This window comes from Tupaia chinensis, unplaced genomic scaffold (genome assembly GCF_000334495.1).
Source record: "Tupaia chinensis unplaced genomic scaffold, TupChi_1.0 Scaffold000403_1, whole genome shotgun sequence".
Taxonomy (NCBI): domain Eukaryota; kingdom Metazoa; phylum Chordata; class Mammalia; order Scandentia; family Tupaiidae; genus Tupaia; species Tupaia belangeri.
The window spans coordinates 393,603-408,967 of NW_006159905.1; the positions used below are offsets into that span (position 1 = coordinate 393,603).

The 15,365-nt window shown below is 52.9% G+C and overlaps 2 protein-coding genes across 4 annotated transcripts in view; one reads left to right on the forward strand and one right to left on the reverse strand.

Annotated features, from left to right (window-relative positions):
* The window catches only part of CLIC1 (CLIC family member 1), a 10,408-nt gene extending 1,805 nt beyond the window's left edge, over window positions 1–8,603 (reverse strand). Inside the window, exons 1-6 of one of the 3 annotated variants that reach the window (XM_027774122.1) lie at window positions 8,317–8,603; window positions 6,371–6,480; window positions 6,168–6,216; window positions 4,112–4,188; window positions 3,856–3,962; window positions 1,548–1,729 (exon numbers count right to left, since the gene is read on the reverse strand). In XM_027774122.1, coding sequence (XP_027629923.1) covers window positions 1,548–1,729; window positions 3,856–3,962; window positions 4,112–4,188; window positions 6,168–6,216; window positions 6,371–6,480; window positions 8,317–8,355 — 564 coding nt within the window. In that variant the 5' untranslated portion in view covers window positions 8,356–8,603. Of the gene's footprint in view, window positions 1–1,547; window positions 1,730–3,855; window positions 3,963–4,111; window positions 4,238–4,391; window positions 4,535–6,167; window positions 6,217–6,370; window positions 6,481–8,316 lie in introns of those variants that run through there. The other 2 variants (XM_006154285.3, XM_014590075.1) reach the window with 2 other exon arrangements.
* Window positions 8,604–13,687: 5,084 nt separating this feature from the next.
* Window positions 13,688–15,365, forward strand: part of MSH5 (mutS homolog 5) — a 28,849-nt gene continuing 27,171 nt past the window's right edge. Inside the window, exons 1-3 of the mRNA XM_006154286.3 lie at window positions 13,688–13,787; window positions 14,149–14,311; window positions 14,867–14,990. Of these exons, the coding sequence (XP_006154348.1) occupies window positions 14,162–14,311; window positions 14,867–14,990 (274 nt within the window). The 5' untranslated portion in view covers window positions 13,688–13,787; window positions 14,149–14,161. The remainder of the gene's footprint in view (window positions 13,788–14,148; window positions 14,312–14,866; window positions 14,991–15,365) is intronic.

Here is a 15,365-nt window from a genome sequence, read left to right on the forward strand (position 1 = left end):
ACTCAAACTGCGGTCAGCCATGTGGGAGTCCAGCTGCCTCAACCACCACGCCACCTGCCAGCCCGTCACTTGACTTTTACAACTGTGTGGCAGGCTGACATTGGGCCCTTTTTGCTCAAACTAAACCATACCTTTGAAATTATGACGAAAACATGGAAACCAGCAGTCTTCATCCTCTATAAGGGGAAGTTGAGGCTGAAGCTACAGACCTAACGCTCTGACCTGAGGAAAAGCCTGGACTGTACTATCTGTGGATTCGGCAGCAACACACAGGAAGTACAGTTTCGTTTTTTTAAAGATTTTTGCTATAAGGCGCATGTGCTTGCTAGAGAGACATAGAGAAGGTGAGAAACCACCTCCCATGGGGGCATGGCCATGGGAATGGCCACACCTCAATCCCGTCTCCTCTCAAAATTTTGGGTACGCATGTATGCATGCCCTGCATGAGTTTCAAGCCACCAGGTCCGAGAGTCGAACCTTGGTCGGCCATTTGGGAGTCCAGTGCCTTAGCCATGTGCCACCTGCTGGCTCCCATTCTTTTTAAGGTTTTTGCCATAGGGCACCTGTGTTCAAAGGAGATAGACAGAAAGGAGCAGTATGAGGGAGAGGGCGAAATCCCCAAGAGGATGGCCACACCACAATCTCTTCTCTGTTCTCCTCCTGGGATCTTGGGCACTCATGTACACTCGCCTGGCGTGATTCTCAAGCTACCAGGTCTGGGACTGGAAAACACAGCCAACCATGTGCGAGTCTAGCACCTTCACCACCATGCCACCTGCCGGCCCCAAGAAGAACATTCTTCAAAGTTATACTGAGGTATGTTACTCTAGTCAAGTCTGTTTGCATCTGTGACTTATATCATGGGATGCAATTCTCTCAAGCAGCAGTCTTGCTAGTAATGATTGCAGAGAACTACTGGGGTTGGTTTTCCATTGGCAGCAACCTATAGAAACCACCCTAAAAAAAGAAAGATGCCATCTTTGTGGTGGTTGCTATGGGAGGTTCACATGGGACTCTTTAAAGACCCATCCCAGGACCAGCAGGTGGCATTGTGGTTAAGGCACTGGATACTACCACATGGCCAACCATGGTCCGAGTCCCAGACCTGGTGACTTGCTTTCTCACTTCCCCCACCCCCTCTCTCTGTATCTCTCTCTGGTCAAAATTAAAATAATACAGAAAAATTAAAAACAAATAATTATTTTTTAGAGAACTATTTAATTTTATTTATTCATTCATTTATTCTCATTTGATTTATTCTAATTTGAGCCACTTGCTGGTCCCCAAAACAAATAATTCTTTGGAATAAAAAAAAAAATAGAACCGGGACTGACAGGTGGCATGGTTAAGGGTGCTGGACTCCCACGTGGCCAACTGCGGTTCGAGTCTGGGACCTGACGGCTTGCTTTCTCTTTTTCTCTCTCTTTCTCTCACTCTCACTCTGTCCCTCTCTGATCAAATTTTAAAAAGAAATAAAGTTAAATAAAATATTTTTTTAAAAAAAAGAGCCATCCCAGCGGCCATCCTCTCCTCTCACAACCACCCACCTGCACTATGTGGAGCTTTGGCAGCAGGTTGCAGTCAGCCAAGGTGAGCTCGTTGCCATCCAGAAATTTCCTCTGAGAAACACCTTCATCTTCAGCACTGGTCTCATCCACTTCTTCTGGGAGAGGGGTGGTCAAGTAATTGTCTAAAACCTTCAGGGCTTTCAGAAGCCCTTTCTCCAGATCTGTGTAACAGAGGGAACCGGTTAGAACTTCCGCAGAAGACTGATTCCATCCAAGGAAACTCATGGTGGGGGGGTAAATGCTAACGGAAAAGCCAGACCAAAACAATAATGGCTAACATAATTAGTTTACTTTTCTTTTTTGCTATAGGGCATGTGTGCTCACTAGAGAGAAAGAAAAAGAGAAAGTGAGAAATCACTTCCCAAGGGGGATGGCCACATCACAATCCCTTCTCCTCTCAGGATTTTGGGCGCACACGCCTACGTGCCTGGCAGAATTTTCAAACCTTCATGTCTAGGACTTGAATGGCGAAGTCGGCCATGTGAGATCTAGACTCTTTAACCTTCATGCCCACCTTCTGACCCTGTAATTTGTTTTCAATGTATTATTGTAAGCACATGACATATAAAAACTCATTTAAGGACCAGCAGTTAGCGCAATGGCTATTAATCGCTATGTCGCTGGACTCCCATGTAGTTGACCGCGGTTTGAGTCCCGGACCTGGTAGCTTGAACTCACACCAGGCATGGGTGCGTGAGTGCCCAAGATCACGAGAGGATAACTAAGGAGAAACGATTGCGGCATGGCCATCCCCCTGGGGGGTGATTTCTTGCTTTCTGTCTCTCTGTCTCTCTCTTTCTGGTGAGCACACATACCCTATAGCAAAAACCTCTCAAGAAAACAAACAACAACAACAACAAAAACCTCATTTAATTCTTACATCAACCCATATAATAGGTATTATTATTTTCATTTTATAGACCCAGAAACAGATTTATAGAGAGGTTAAATGAATTGCTCAAAGTCACACAGCTAGTCAAAATGTATGTTCAGGTAGTCTGGATCTGGAGTCATTGTTTAAGCTCAATCCTTTCTGCCAGAAAACAGGTCAACGGCCAACTAATGTCCCTAGCAGGGCAGAAGAGGCTAGAAAACTGAGAGGCTTAAAAACATTGGCCAGTGGGGGCCAGCAGGTGGCATGGTGGTTAAGCCACAGACTCAATGGCCTGAAAATCACGCTGGGCACCTGTGCATGTGTGCTCAAAATCCCAAGAGGAGAACAGAGAAAGGACTGTGGCATGGCTATCCCCCCTGGGGGTGAATTCTCATTTTCCCTCTGTCTGTATCTGAGAACGTGCACCCTATGACAAAACCTAAAAGAAAAGAAAAGGAAAGTCTGGGACCAGCAGTTAGAGTAATGGCTATGTTGCTGGACTCCCACTTAGTCGACCGCAGTTCAAGTCCTGGACCTGGTGGCTTAAACTCACGCCGGGTACATGTGTGTGCGTGCCCGAGATCCGGAGAGGAAAATGGAGGAGAAGGGATGGCGGTGTGGTCATCCTGCCCAGGGGGTGATTTCTCACTTTCTGTCTTTCTGTCTCTCTCTGTCTTTCTGGAGAGTGCACGTGCCCTATAACAAAAACCTCTCAAAAAAAAAAGAAGAGAAAAGAAAGAAAAGTCTTAGCCAAATACAGAGGTACAGAGGTATGGCAAAAGCAGGAGGGGACTAAGGATGCTAAGCTAAGATTTCTTAACTTTCTTTTTTTCCTCTTTTTCTGATAATGACTGCATTTGATTTGTAGATCACTTTGAGTAGTATGGAATTTTTATTTAAACAATTATTTAATTTGTTGTTATTATTATTATTTTAATTTGACCAGAGAGAGAGAGAAAGGGAAAGCGAGAAAGCAAGCCACCAGGTCTGGGACTCAAACTACAGTCAGGCATGTGAGAATCCAGCACTTTTAACCACCATGCCACCTGCTGGCCCCACATTTATTTATTTTTTTTAGAGTTTTTTTGCTATAGGGTGCGTGCGCTCACCAGAAAGACAGAGAGACAGAAAGCGAGAAATCACCCCCCCAGGGGGGATGGCCACGCTGCAATCCCTTCTCCTCCGTTCTCCTCTCAGGATCTCAGGCACGCATACACACTCGCCCAGCATGAGTTTAAGTCACCGGGTCCGGGACTCGAACTGCGGTTGGCTACATGGGACTTCAGCGACATAGCTATTACGCTAACTGCTGGTCCCCTGGCCCCACATTTTTTAACTTTCAAGTGCCCCTTGCCTCCCAATCTCTGGGTCCTCATTCCTCCCAGGCCCCAGGACTCTGACCACAAGACTCACTATCATTGAGAGCTGGGTTTGAATTCTTGATGTAGGCAGAAAATTTGGCAAATATGTCCAGCCCAGCTGTGTTAGACTCAGGGTTCAGAGCTGCCAGTTTGGGGTACCTGAAAGTCAATGGAATAATCAAACAAGTTATCTCCCTGGGAAGAGCCTCCCCAGCCCTCCCACCCGGCCCCACCACCATCCATTTCTTCAACCTGTCTGTTTTCCAGAGTCCCCCAGCTCCCTCCCTCCCCCTTCTGAGTGTCCATACCTGGGAGGGCACAGCACTGCTTCCAGAAACTCCTCAATCTTGTTGGTGTCTGTGTGCACCTCGGTGCCATAGAGCAGGAACGGGAGCTGCCCTCCTGGGCACAGCTTCTGCACCGTCTCCGTCCGTCTGGAGAAGGGCCCGGGTGTCAGGATAGGAAAAGGGTGTCGGGGGAACCAGGAAGGGAAGGTGGAGGCGTGTGGGCAGAGAACGGGAGGACTTGGCAGGTGAGCACACGTAGGTGCACAAGGGGTGTTTAGGAGAACAGAAGAAGGAGGCCCACCTCTTGGTGTCAACGGTGGTGACGTTGAAGGTGACTCCCTTGAGCCAGAGCACCATGAAGAGTCTCTGGGAGAAGGGGCAGTTTCCAATCTTGGCCCCATCACTGCCAGCCTGAAAGGCAACCCCCATCCTAAGGTTAGGCCTGGTAGCCCCATCGCACCCGGCTAGTCCCTGGATGTCCTCCTCCCACTGCAGCTGTTTTCTACCTAGTCATCACACACGCCCTTACTCAAAGCTCACTGTAGAACCGTGTTCTCGACCCTGGGGCCTGGGTCCAACCTAGAGCAGTTGATTGAGAAATTTTCCTGCAAAGGCGGGGTTCTGGTTTCCCAGCCTGAGGACACATGGGAGGCAGGCAGAGGGAAGGGGTCTCAGAGAACTTGGAGAATCTGAACCCCGGAAAGGGAGGGGTATGAGCCTTTGGTGAAGCCAAGGGGCAGGCTAGAGGCCTGGGTTCCTGAATGGAGAAGTCTGAGAAGAGGAGAGGTGGGGCAGGATTTGGAAGCCAGATTCCGTTTACACCTCCGCTCGAGCTATTTCTGGTACTGGGCGGGGAGTCAAGGGGTCCCCATCCCATCCTACACATGAGGAGGGCCTTGCACAGAGGGGCTGCCCTCTAATTGGCAAATAGTGACCTCATTCCCCCAAGGGACACCTCCCCCTAGGCTGAGGGTGATTCATCTCGGTCTGGGCCCCAGCAGCTTCCTTCCTGGCCAGGAAGTGGGGGCAGGGACCCGTGAGGCAAGGCTGGGCAGCGGAGGCCACTCCCCAGCGGGCAGCCCTCCCACTTCCATTTCTAGGGTCTCCGGGCATATTCCTCTTCACACAGGACACAGGGTCAGGCTCTCTGCAGCCCAGCCTCACCCGGGAGTAAAAACTGCCCCGGAGGCCAGTGTGAGAGTGAGGTGGGGACCACACCTCAGGGGGCGGACCTAGACTGACTTCACTGAGCCCGGGAGAGGCAATGGCTGTCCGAGACACCCGGGCCAAAGGAGAGGGAGGAACGGGCAGGAGCACAAAGAGAGGGACAACGAGGAGCGAGCACAGAGAGGAGGCCGGGAGTGGAGGGCGGGGAGCGTGTGCGAAGGAGCCTCAGAGCAGAGAGGACCCGAAGAAGAGAGGCAGGGCACAGAGATGGGGCCCGATGGCCGGTGGAAAGAACGCAGGGCGGTGGGGAGGGGAGTGGCTGCCAGAGCCCCAGGGTGCAGGCCGCCTGGGGTTTTGATACCCAAATCCACGCACCCACCTCTCCTCATCCGCACCCTGAGCACCCTGAGAGAGGGCCGGGCTGGGGAGAGTCTCTCTGCGGCTGCTACACCCCCACATTCTCAAAGTCCGGATCCAGCTGCTCCCCACCCTGCTCTCTCCCGCCTACCAGGTGGCTACTGCTAACCCCCCACCTCTTCACGGCTCCCCGGCTCCCTTCCCCAGCGCCCATCACCTCTGCAGCCCCGCTCCTGGAACTCTGCCCTCCCTCCCTCTCTCCTTCCCACCAATCCCGCAGAACTCAGCCCCACTCTCGGGCCCCCTCAACACACTTCTTCCCCGAACCTCCCACGCCCCCTACACCCCGCTTCCCCCGCACGCCCTCACCCTGCAGACTGCCCACAGGGTCGTGGTGCTGACCGATGTTTCCCGCTGCCCCGGCCCCCGCCCAGTCCCCCTTCTTTTCCTGGAGCGCGTTCTCTACCTTCCGCCCTAGGCTGCGGGAACCCGGCTCGCACGCCCACTTCCCAGGTCGGGCCCCGAACTCTCAGAAGTCGCTCCCATAGAGCAGGAACGGGAGCTGCCCTCCTGGGCACAGCTTCTGCACCGTCTCCGTCCGTCTGGAGAAGGGCCCGGGTGTCAGGATAGGAAAAGGGTGTCGGGGGAACCAGGAAGGGAAGGTGGAGGCGTGTGGGCAGAGAACGGGAGGACTTGGCAGGTGAGCACACGTAGGTGCACAAGGGGTGTTTAGGAGAACAGAAGAAGGAGGCCCACCTCTTGGTGTCAACGGTGGTGACGTTGAAGGTGACTCCCTTGAGCCAGAGCACCATGAAGAGTCTCTGGGAGAAGGGGCAGTTTCCAATCTTGGCCCCATCACTGCCAGCCTGAAAGGCAACCCCCATCCTAAGGTTAGGCCTGGTAGCCCCATCGCACCCGGCTAGTCCCTGGATGTCCTCCTCCCACTGCAGCTGTTTTCTACCTAGTCATCACACACGCCCTTACTCAAAGCTCACTGTAGAACCGTGTTCTCGACCCTGGGGCCTGGGTCCAACCTAGAGCAGTTGATTGAGAAATTTTCCTGCAAAGGCGGGGTTCTGGTTTCCCAGCCTGAGGACACATGGGAGGCAGGCAGAGGGAAGGGGTCTCAGAGAACTTGGAGAATCTGAACCCCGGAAAGGGAGGGGTATGAGCCTTTGGTGAAGCCAAGGGGCAGGCTAGAGGCCTGGGTTCCTGAATGGAGAAGTCTGAGAAGAGGAGAGGTGGGGCAGGATTTGGAAGCCAGATTCCGTTTACACCTCCGCTCGAGCTATTTCTGGTACTGGGCGGGGAGTCAAGGGGTCCCCATCCCATCCTACACATGAGGAGGGCCTTGCACAGAGGGGCTGCCCTCTAATTGGCAAATAGTGACCTCATTCCCCCAAGGGACACCTCCCCCTAGGCTGAGGGTGATTCATCTCGGTCTGGGCCCCAGCAGCTTCCTTCCTGGCCAGGAAGTGGGGGCAGGGACCCGTGAGGCAAGGCTGGGAAGACGAGGCCACTCCCCAGCGGGCAGCCCTCCCACTTCCATTTCTAGGGTCTCCGGGCATATTCCTCTTCACACAGGACACAGGGTCAGGCTCTCTGCAGCCCAGCCTCACCCGGGAGTAAAAACTGCCCCGGAGGCCAGTGTGAGAGTGAGGTGGGGACCACACCTCAGGGGGCGGACCTAGACTGACTTCACTGAGCCCGGGAGAGGCAATGGCTGTCCGAGACACCCGGGCCAAAGGAGAGGGAGGAACGGGCAGGAGCACAAAGAGAGGGACAACGAGGAGCGAGCACAGAGAGGAGGCCGGGAGTGGAGGGCGGGGAGCGTGTGCGAAGGAGCCTCAGAGCAGAGAGGACCCGAAGAAGAGAGGCAGGGCACAGAGATGGGGCCCGATGGCCGGTGGAAAGAACGCAGGGCGGTGGGGAGGGGAGTGGCTGCCAGAACCCGAGGGTGCAGGCCAAAGTGCCAGCCACTGCCTGGGGTTTTGATACCCAAATCCACGCACCCACCTCTCCTCATCCGCACCCTGAGCACCCTGAGAGAGGGCCGGGCTGGGGAGAGTCTCTCTGCGGCTGCTACACCCCCACATTCTCAAAGTCCGGATCCAGCTGCTCCCCACCCCGCTCTCTCCCGCCTACCAGGTGGCTACTGCTAACCCCCCACCTCTTCACGGCTCCCCGGCTCCCTTCCCCAGCGCCCATCACCTCTGCAGCCCCGCTCCTGGAACTCTGCCCTCCCTCCCTCTCTCCTTCCCACCAATCCCGCAGAACTCAGCCCCACTCTCGGGCCCCCTCAACACACTTCTTCCCCGAACCTCCCACGCCCCCTACACCCCGCTTCCCCCGCACGCCCTCACCCTGCAGACTGCCCACAGGGTCGTGGTGCTGACCGATGTTTCCCGCTGCCCCGGCCCCCGCCCAGTCCCCCTTCTTTTCCTGGAGCGCGTTCTCTACCTTCCGCCCTAGGCTGCGGGAACCCGGCTCGCACGCCAACTTCCCAGGTCGGGCCCAGAACTCTCAGAAGTCGCTCCCAAGTTTTTTCTTTCCCACGGGCAACCGCCTCCCCCAAAGGCCGCACGTGGGACTGGGGTGCGGGTTAAGGAGGGAAGGGCTTGGGAAGTGAAGGCCGGAGCTGGGCAAGGTGGCGAGCTGCCCTCCGGGAACTCGGGCGGCCACGGAGGACGAGGTGCGCCTACCTTCACGAACAACTCGACCTGTGGTTGCTCTTCAGCCATGGCTGCTTCGGGGACCAGGAAGCGGCAGGCGCTGGGGGGAACTGGGAGGGGCCCGGGCCAGGAAGGCGGGACTCGCCCCGGGATTCTCGCTCCCGGCTCTAGCGCTGCTCCCTCGGCGTAACGCAAGCGCGATCGCACCCGCTCGCTCCGCTGCAGACCCGGCCTCAGCAGCAGCGCAGGGCACCCCCGACCCAGCTCTTCCAGCGCTGTCCCCTCCCGGTAGGATCAGGGAGCCGCTGACTCACCGACGGGCCCCGCCCTGAACCTGGGGAGGGGACAGGAGGGGCGGGGCTCGCCCGTCTAGGGTGTGGGTCTGAAGGGGAGGAACGCAGGTCTCCCGAAGCACGCGGATGCTAAGGGGAGGGAATCTTGAGAGCCTCCTTGTTGCTCCCATCTCTCTGGAACACACCCCTTTCTCTGCCTCAGTTTCCCGGCTTCTTGAGTCAGAAGACTGTCCTGCTTCGCCTTCACTCAAGAAATGCGTTACCGACAGCTTGGGGACACCCATGACGATGCAGAGCTGGGATCCTCTGCGTTCCTTCCCAACTCCAGTCCAAGTTCCGGATAGCTGGGACTGTGGTCCAGGGCGAGAACCGGGCAGACACAGCTGGGATTGAGGGTAGGGATTGAGTACAGGGATTGGGAAGGGAGACAAGCAGGCTTTGTGCCAGAGAAGCAGGAAGCTTGGGACCAGCAGTTAGCGTAATGGCTATGTCGCTGGACTCCCACGTAGTCAACCGCGGTTCGTGTCCCGGACCCGGTGGCTTAAAACTCACACCGGGCATATGTGCATTCGTGCCCAAGATCCCGAGAGGAGGATGGAGGAAGAGGGATTGCTGCATCCCCCATGGAGGGTGTAATTTCTCACTTTCTGTCTCTCTGTCTCTGTCTTTCTGGCAAGCGCAGGACCTTATAGCAAAAACCTCTCAAAAGAAAAAAAAAAAAAAAGGGAAACAGGAAGCTGGACCCACGGGTTTAATGGTTCCACTTCTGCTCCCTCCTGGAGGGCCCCTTCCTGTGCCATTTGCCTACTCTCACTGGCAGGTTGCCTTGGCGATGGGGTGGAGGGGTGGGATTATCACAGTCCTAGGACAGAGCTATTCTGATCCTGGGGTGAGGGCAATGGAGCTAGTGCTATCATGGGGATAAATAAACCAAAATCAGACAGAATTATGAGTAGATCCCTCATGGACACATAGTAGGGAAGACAGAGGAAGAACAGCTCTCTCCCTCCCCAGCAACTTTCCTTGATTTCAGAGCTTCTATCAAACTATTTATGACCTTGCTGAAAAATAGCCTCAGAATATGTCTCCCGAATGGGCCATAGCTCAGCCTCTATCTGCTGAATTTTTCTCCTGTCCAATCGTCCCTTCTCTTTCCTCCTTACTACCCTCTGTCCAACAGAAGACTTATAGTTCCAGGAAAACGTGGTGGAGCGCAAGGACAAGTGGGAAAACAGGGCTTGAGACTTAAAGGGAGAGCCTTGGAGGCGAGGGTGGAGTGACCCGTGGTGCTGCTGGAAACCAGCAGTTAGTGGTTTCCTCTTGGGCTTCCTCTTCTGGGGTTTGCTCCTCCCTGGGGGAAGGCCTGTCTCTGTCTTACCCAAAAGGGGGTATGTCTGGTGCTTGCTCCCTTGAATCATAACTGTAACATCCTGTAAGGATGTAGAATTCCATGTGCGTGTGTGCGTGGGTGAATCACCTCCATGGTGACCCTCAGGATCTATACAGGACACTTCCTACTGAGGGGAGGAGGAGATCAAAGCAGTCCTACTTTGGGTCCTGTCCTGTTCTAGCTGGTCAGTGTTCACCAGACAATCTGCCCCACAAAAATTGCCCCTCTGGGAGAAGCCTCAGGTGCTCAGGGCCAGCTCTGAGCTCAAACAGGTTTGGCAGCTTCTCCCCTGCCACTTCTCTCTCCTACAGCTTTGTAGTTACAGCTGCCCTTGGTCATCAATATTGACTTTGGCTGCCTGGCATGGCTACCCACAAGGTATCTCGCCTTAAGTTCCCAGGTGACAGGCAATGCCGTCCTCTCCTGGAACCATTCAGCAGTGCCCGCTGCTGGATTCGAGGCCAGGAGCTAGACTCCTGACTCCCGAGTCAAAGAGGTTTCCCTCTAGTCTCTTCTCTTTGCCGCTGTTTTTCTCCTATCTAAGTTATCTTCTTTCTCTTTCCACTCCCTCCCTTTCCCGGGGCTTGGTAAACCAGTCCCTAATCTCTTCACACCCCAGATTGGAAGGTGTGTCCCTCCCTGACACTCCCCAGTGTTGTCATCTGACCTCCCCCGGGTTGCCATAGCTTCATTACTCAACAATTTGCCAGGGGTAACCATTAACCCAGCCCTTAACTGGGCTCTCCCACCTTTCTCGCTGGAGAAGGTTTTCCAAGTCAGGACAGCCAAATCATTTCATGTCCCTCTCCATCTTTTCTTTTCTTTTTTTTTTTTTAAATAATTATTTTATTTAACTTTTTTATTTATTATTATTATCATTATTGTTTTCCAGTTTGATCAGAGAGAAATAGAGAGAGAGAAAGTGAGAAAGCAAGCCACTAGGTCCGAGACTTGAGCCATGATTGAACATGTGGGAGTCCAGCGCCTTTAACCACCCTGCCACTTGCTGGCCCCCCTCCCCATCTTTTCTAACCTCTTGTGGGAGAGCCTCCCTACCTCAGGGTGCTGAGAACAAAGCTAGGGAGGAAGGTGTATTTTAAGGGACATTTTTTTTTTTTAATTTGTCACAGGGCCTGTGTCCTCACCAGAGAGACAGAGAGAGGGAGAGAAAAACAAAAGAGAAAGCAACACCCCCACGGAGAATGATCACTTGGCAATCCCATCTTCTCTATCTCTTCCTCCTGTAGGGATTTGGGGTGTGAATGCACATGCACCCAGCATGTTTCTTTCTTTCTTTTTAAAACAATTATCCATTTTAATTTCTTATTTATTAATTCATTTTAGTTTAATTTACCAGAGAGCAACACAGAGAGAGAGAGCGAGAGAGGGAAGGTGAGAAAGCAAGCCACCAGGTCCTGGACTTGAACGGTAGTCGGCCATGTGGGAGTGTCCAGTACCTCAACCACCATGCCACCCACTGGTCCTCTCTTTTTTTTTTTTTTAATTTAATTAAATTTTTAAATTATTATTCAATTAGACCAGAGAGAGAGCGAGCGAATGAGAAGGCAAGCTGCGAAGTTTGGGACCGGAACCATGATCAGCCATGTGGGAGTCCAACTCCTCAACCATCATGCCACCTGCCAAGCTGCCAGGTGTGGGACTTGAACCCCATGGTTAACTATGTGGGAACCTGCTACCTGAACCATTGGCCACAGAGCTGACCAGGGAATATTTTTTTTTTTTTTTTTTTTACTTTGTAATAGAGGATGTGTGCCCACGGGGAGAGAGAGAGAGAGAGAGAGAGGGAGAGAGAACAAAAGAGGGAAAGTAACAAATCACCCCCCAGGGGAGATGGCTGCCCTGCAATCCCTTCTCTAGTTTCCTCTTCAGTTTCTGGGCACACACACACACACACACACACACACACACATATGCTGAATCGCACTGGGTCTGGGACGCAAGCCGCGTTTTTGGTCATGTGGGATCCAGGCACCTTAACCACCGCACCACCAACCAGCCCTGGAGTTTTTGTTTTTGTTTGTTTTGTTTCTAGAGAAGAGATTTTTGTTATAGGGCATGTGCGCTTGCTAGAGAGACAGACAGAGAGACCTCACCCCCGGGGGCATGGCTACACTTCAATCTCTTCTCCATTCTTAGGATGTTGGGCACGGGTACACATGTGTATGGCATGGCCCTAGTGTGTGTGTGTGTGTGTGTGTGTGTTTTAAAAGGATTATTTATTTAATTTTATTTATTAATTTATTTTAATTTAACCAGAGAGAGAAAGAGAGGGAAAGTTCAGAAAGCAAGCCACCAGGTCCAGAACTCAAATCATAGTGGGCCATGTGGGAATATCCAGTGCCTTAACCACCATGCCACCTGCTGGCCCTTGGCCCTAGAGTTTTTAAAAGCATATATTTGGGGGACAACAGGTGGTGTAGTGGGTAAGGCACGGGATTCCCACATGGTCAACTGCAGTTCGAATCTTGGACTTGGCTTCTAGAGAGTCCATCGAGGCATGTGTGCATGTATGCCCTGCGTGCTCAAAATCCTGAGAAGAAAATTAGGGAAAAGGGATTGAGAGTTGCCATCCTGGTGGGGAGGCGTGACTTGTCCCTTTCCCACTGTCTCTCCAGCAAGCACACATGCCCTATGGCAAAAGCCTAAAATAAAATTTTTAAAAAGAATGTATTTATACCTCCACCACAACCTTTTCTCCTTTGCTCCTAAAAGCAGACACAAATAAGCTTCAGTGAGCAGGGACTTCTCCATTCACAGTTTGAGTCCATCACCTGACCCACAGTAGGCACTAAATAATGAATGAATGACACCCCTCTGTCCTTATGGAGGTGTGGTCTGGGGAGGGAGCTGGAGTATGTTGCTATGAGCATGTTCCAGTAGGGCTGTAGATATTCTTAGCAGGTCCACCTTCAGGGATTTGGTGTAATTCCTATGCATGCTTCCACTTTCTAATTAAAAATTAGGCCTAATGGGGCTGGCAGGTGGTGCCGCAGTTAAGGGCCCTGGACTCTCACAGGGCGACAGTGGTTGGAGTCCAGTACCTGGTGGCTTGCTTTCTCACTTTCCCTCTCTTTCTCTCTTACTCTATCCTTCTCTGGTCAAATTTAAATAAATAAATGCACTTAAATAAAATAATTATTTTTTAAAAATTAGGCATCATAGTTCTTTTGTGGGTTGGTCATACCCTGCACCGAGGAAACAGGCAAAATAGGACTGAAATAAGGGTTATTTATTTACAACACTCAAGCAGTTCTTACTTTGTTTGCCAGGCATTGGTCTAAGGGCTTTATAAATATCAACTCAGAGGGTACAAGTGTTAACTTAAGCGTTATTATTGGCACAAACTGAATTAATGTTGCTTATTTCCAATCTCCAGAGGAAAAAGAAAAAAAAAAAAAGTTTCTGGCCCTTTAAGGCCGACCTCCTCCCCACCCCTCCAAACGCCCGGAGGTTCTGCCTGGGTCCGGACTCGAGCTGTTTCAGACCTCGCCGCCTCCTTCAGCGCCTGACATTCTGGGAGCCGGGCAGGCTGCTAAGCAACGGCAGAGGGCGGGAAGTTTAAACCTTCGGTCTCCGCCCCGAATGCGAATAGACCAATCAGCGCCTAAATGCTTCAGCGACCGCATCCACCCCTCCCTCTCGCCCGGTTGGATCTCTAGGCAGGAACCAGGTCTCCGACCAATAGCAGCTAGGAGGGCGGGCCGTGTGCGCGCGCACCCCGCCCACTCGCTGGCGCGTCGCCCGGGCCGGCTGCTGGCGGCTGTCTGACGGCTTGTCTCGCGGACGCAGTGCCCCAGGTGACGGGAAAGGCGGGAAAACGCCGGGAGTTGGCGGCAGCTGGGGTCGGGGAAGGAAGGCGCTTGGACGAGGCGTAGTTACAGAGGCTGGGTGTGTAGACGTGCACATCTCACCCCACGGGGCCCACAGACCGCCTCCTTCCAAAGTCCACCTCCGCGTGACAGAAAAGCTGTGGTTGCCTACCCGCTGTGCCTACGGGACACACCCGAGAAGTCGCCCCTCAGAATGCCCTCGTTCCGCCACCACAGCTCCCCGCGCCCCTTGGCGGCCCTAACCTCAGCCCTCCAACAGGAGGCCGTCCTCTCCCAACCTCTTCCTGGGTGAGATGTCGCTTCTGAACCCCCCTTTCCGCATCCTCAGAGCCTCCAAGCCCATGGCCTCCTTAGGAGCGACCCCAGGCCGCACGCCGCAGGGACCAGGACCTGGACCCGGGGCAACCTTGACTGGCTTCTCCAGCCCAGTGCCAGTGCCAGGCCCTGGGGAGGCTGAGGAAGACGACGACGATGACGACGACGAAGCCGAGGTCCCGAGGTCCCCGGGGACCAGCACTATAGGGGAGGCAGGAGCTCAAATTAGGAGAGCTGGGAGCTGGTAGAAATGTCCAGAATGTTAAAATAGAATGGGGTTGGGCAGAGCTGGGCAAGTACTCACCTCTAAGCAAGCATCTGTGTCACGTTTACTAAATGAGGGTGATAATGCTTGTCTCAGATTTGATGGACCTATTAACATTAAATGAGGCCGGGACCAGCAGTTGGAGTAGTGGCTATGTCGCTGGACTCCCATGTAGTTAACTGTGGTTCGAGTCCTGCACCCTGTGTCTTAAACTCACGCTGGGTGCATCTGCGTGCATGCCCAAGATCCCCAGAGGAGAATGGAGGAGAAGGGATTGTGGTGTGGCCATCCCTTCCAGGGGATGATTTCTCACTTTCTCTCTCTGCCTCTTTCTGTCTTTCTGGTGAGTGAATGTGCCCAATAGCAAAAACCTCTCAAAAAAAAAAAAAAAATTAAATGAGGCCTGGCAGTACCCTGCACTGATGAGTAGTTCACATACTGGTTTTCTGTCTTTCTTGTGGGACAGATCCATCTGTGTGTGCTGTGGCATTCAGGATTCCTGGGCATTGCCTACTATGACACTAGTGACTCCACTGTCCACTTTATGCCAGACACCCCAGACCACGAGAGTCTCAGGCTTCTCCAGAGAGGTAGGGACAGGACCATGAATTGCTCTGTGCTCTGGGGTTGGAACTGTGTTTCACTCATAGGTCGTCACGTACTCGATCTATTTTATTGTTGACTCCCAGAGGCTTTCTGTTTTTTGTTTTGTTTTGTTTTGTTTTAGGAATTCATTATTCAACAAACATTTATTAGGAGTTTTTAATATATCAGGTGTTGCAGATATAATCCTGGGTAGATCAGTCATATCTGTACTCTGAGGGTTTAGAATCTAGTGACAATCTCCAGAGCACCCCCTGTTTTGTTGCACCGCCCGTTCTGTTACTTAAGCCTAGCTGCTACCTATGATCAGAATGTGCAGAGCACCCCCTACTCTTAGAGGGAAGAAGTAAGTTTTTGAGGGA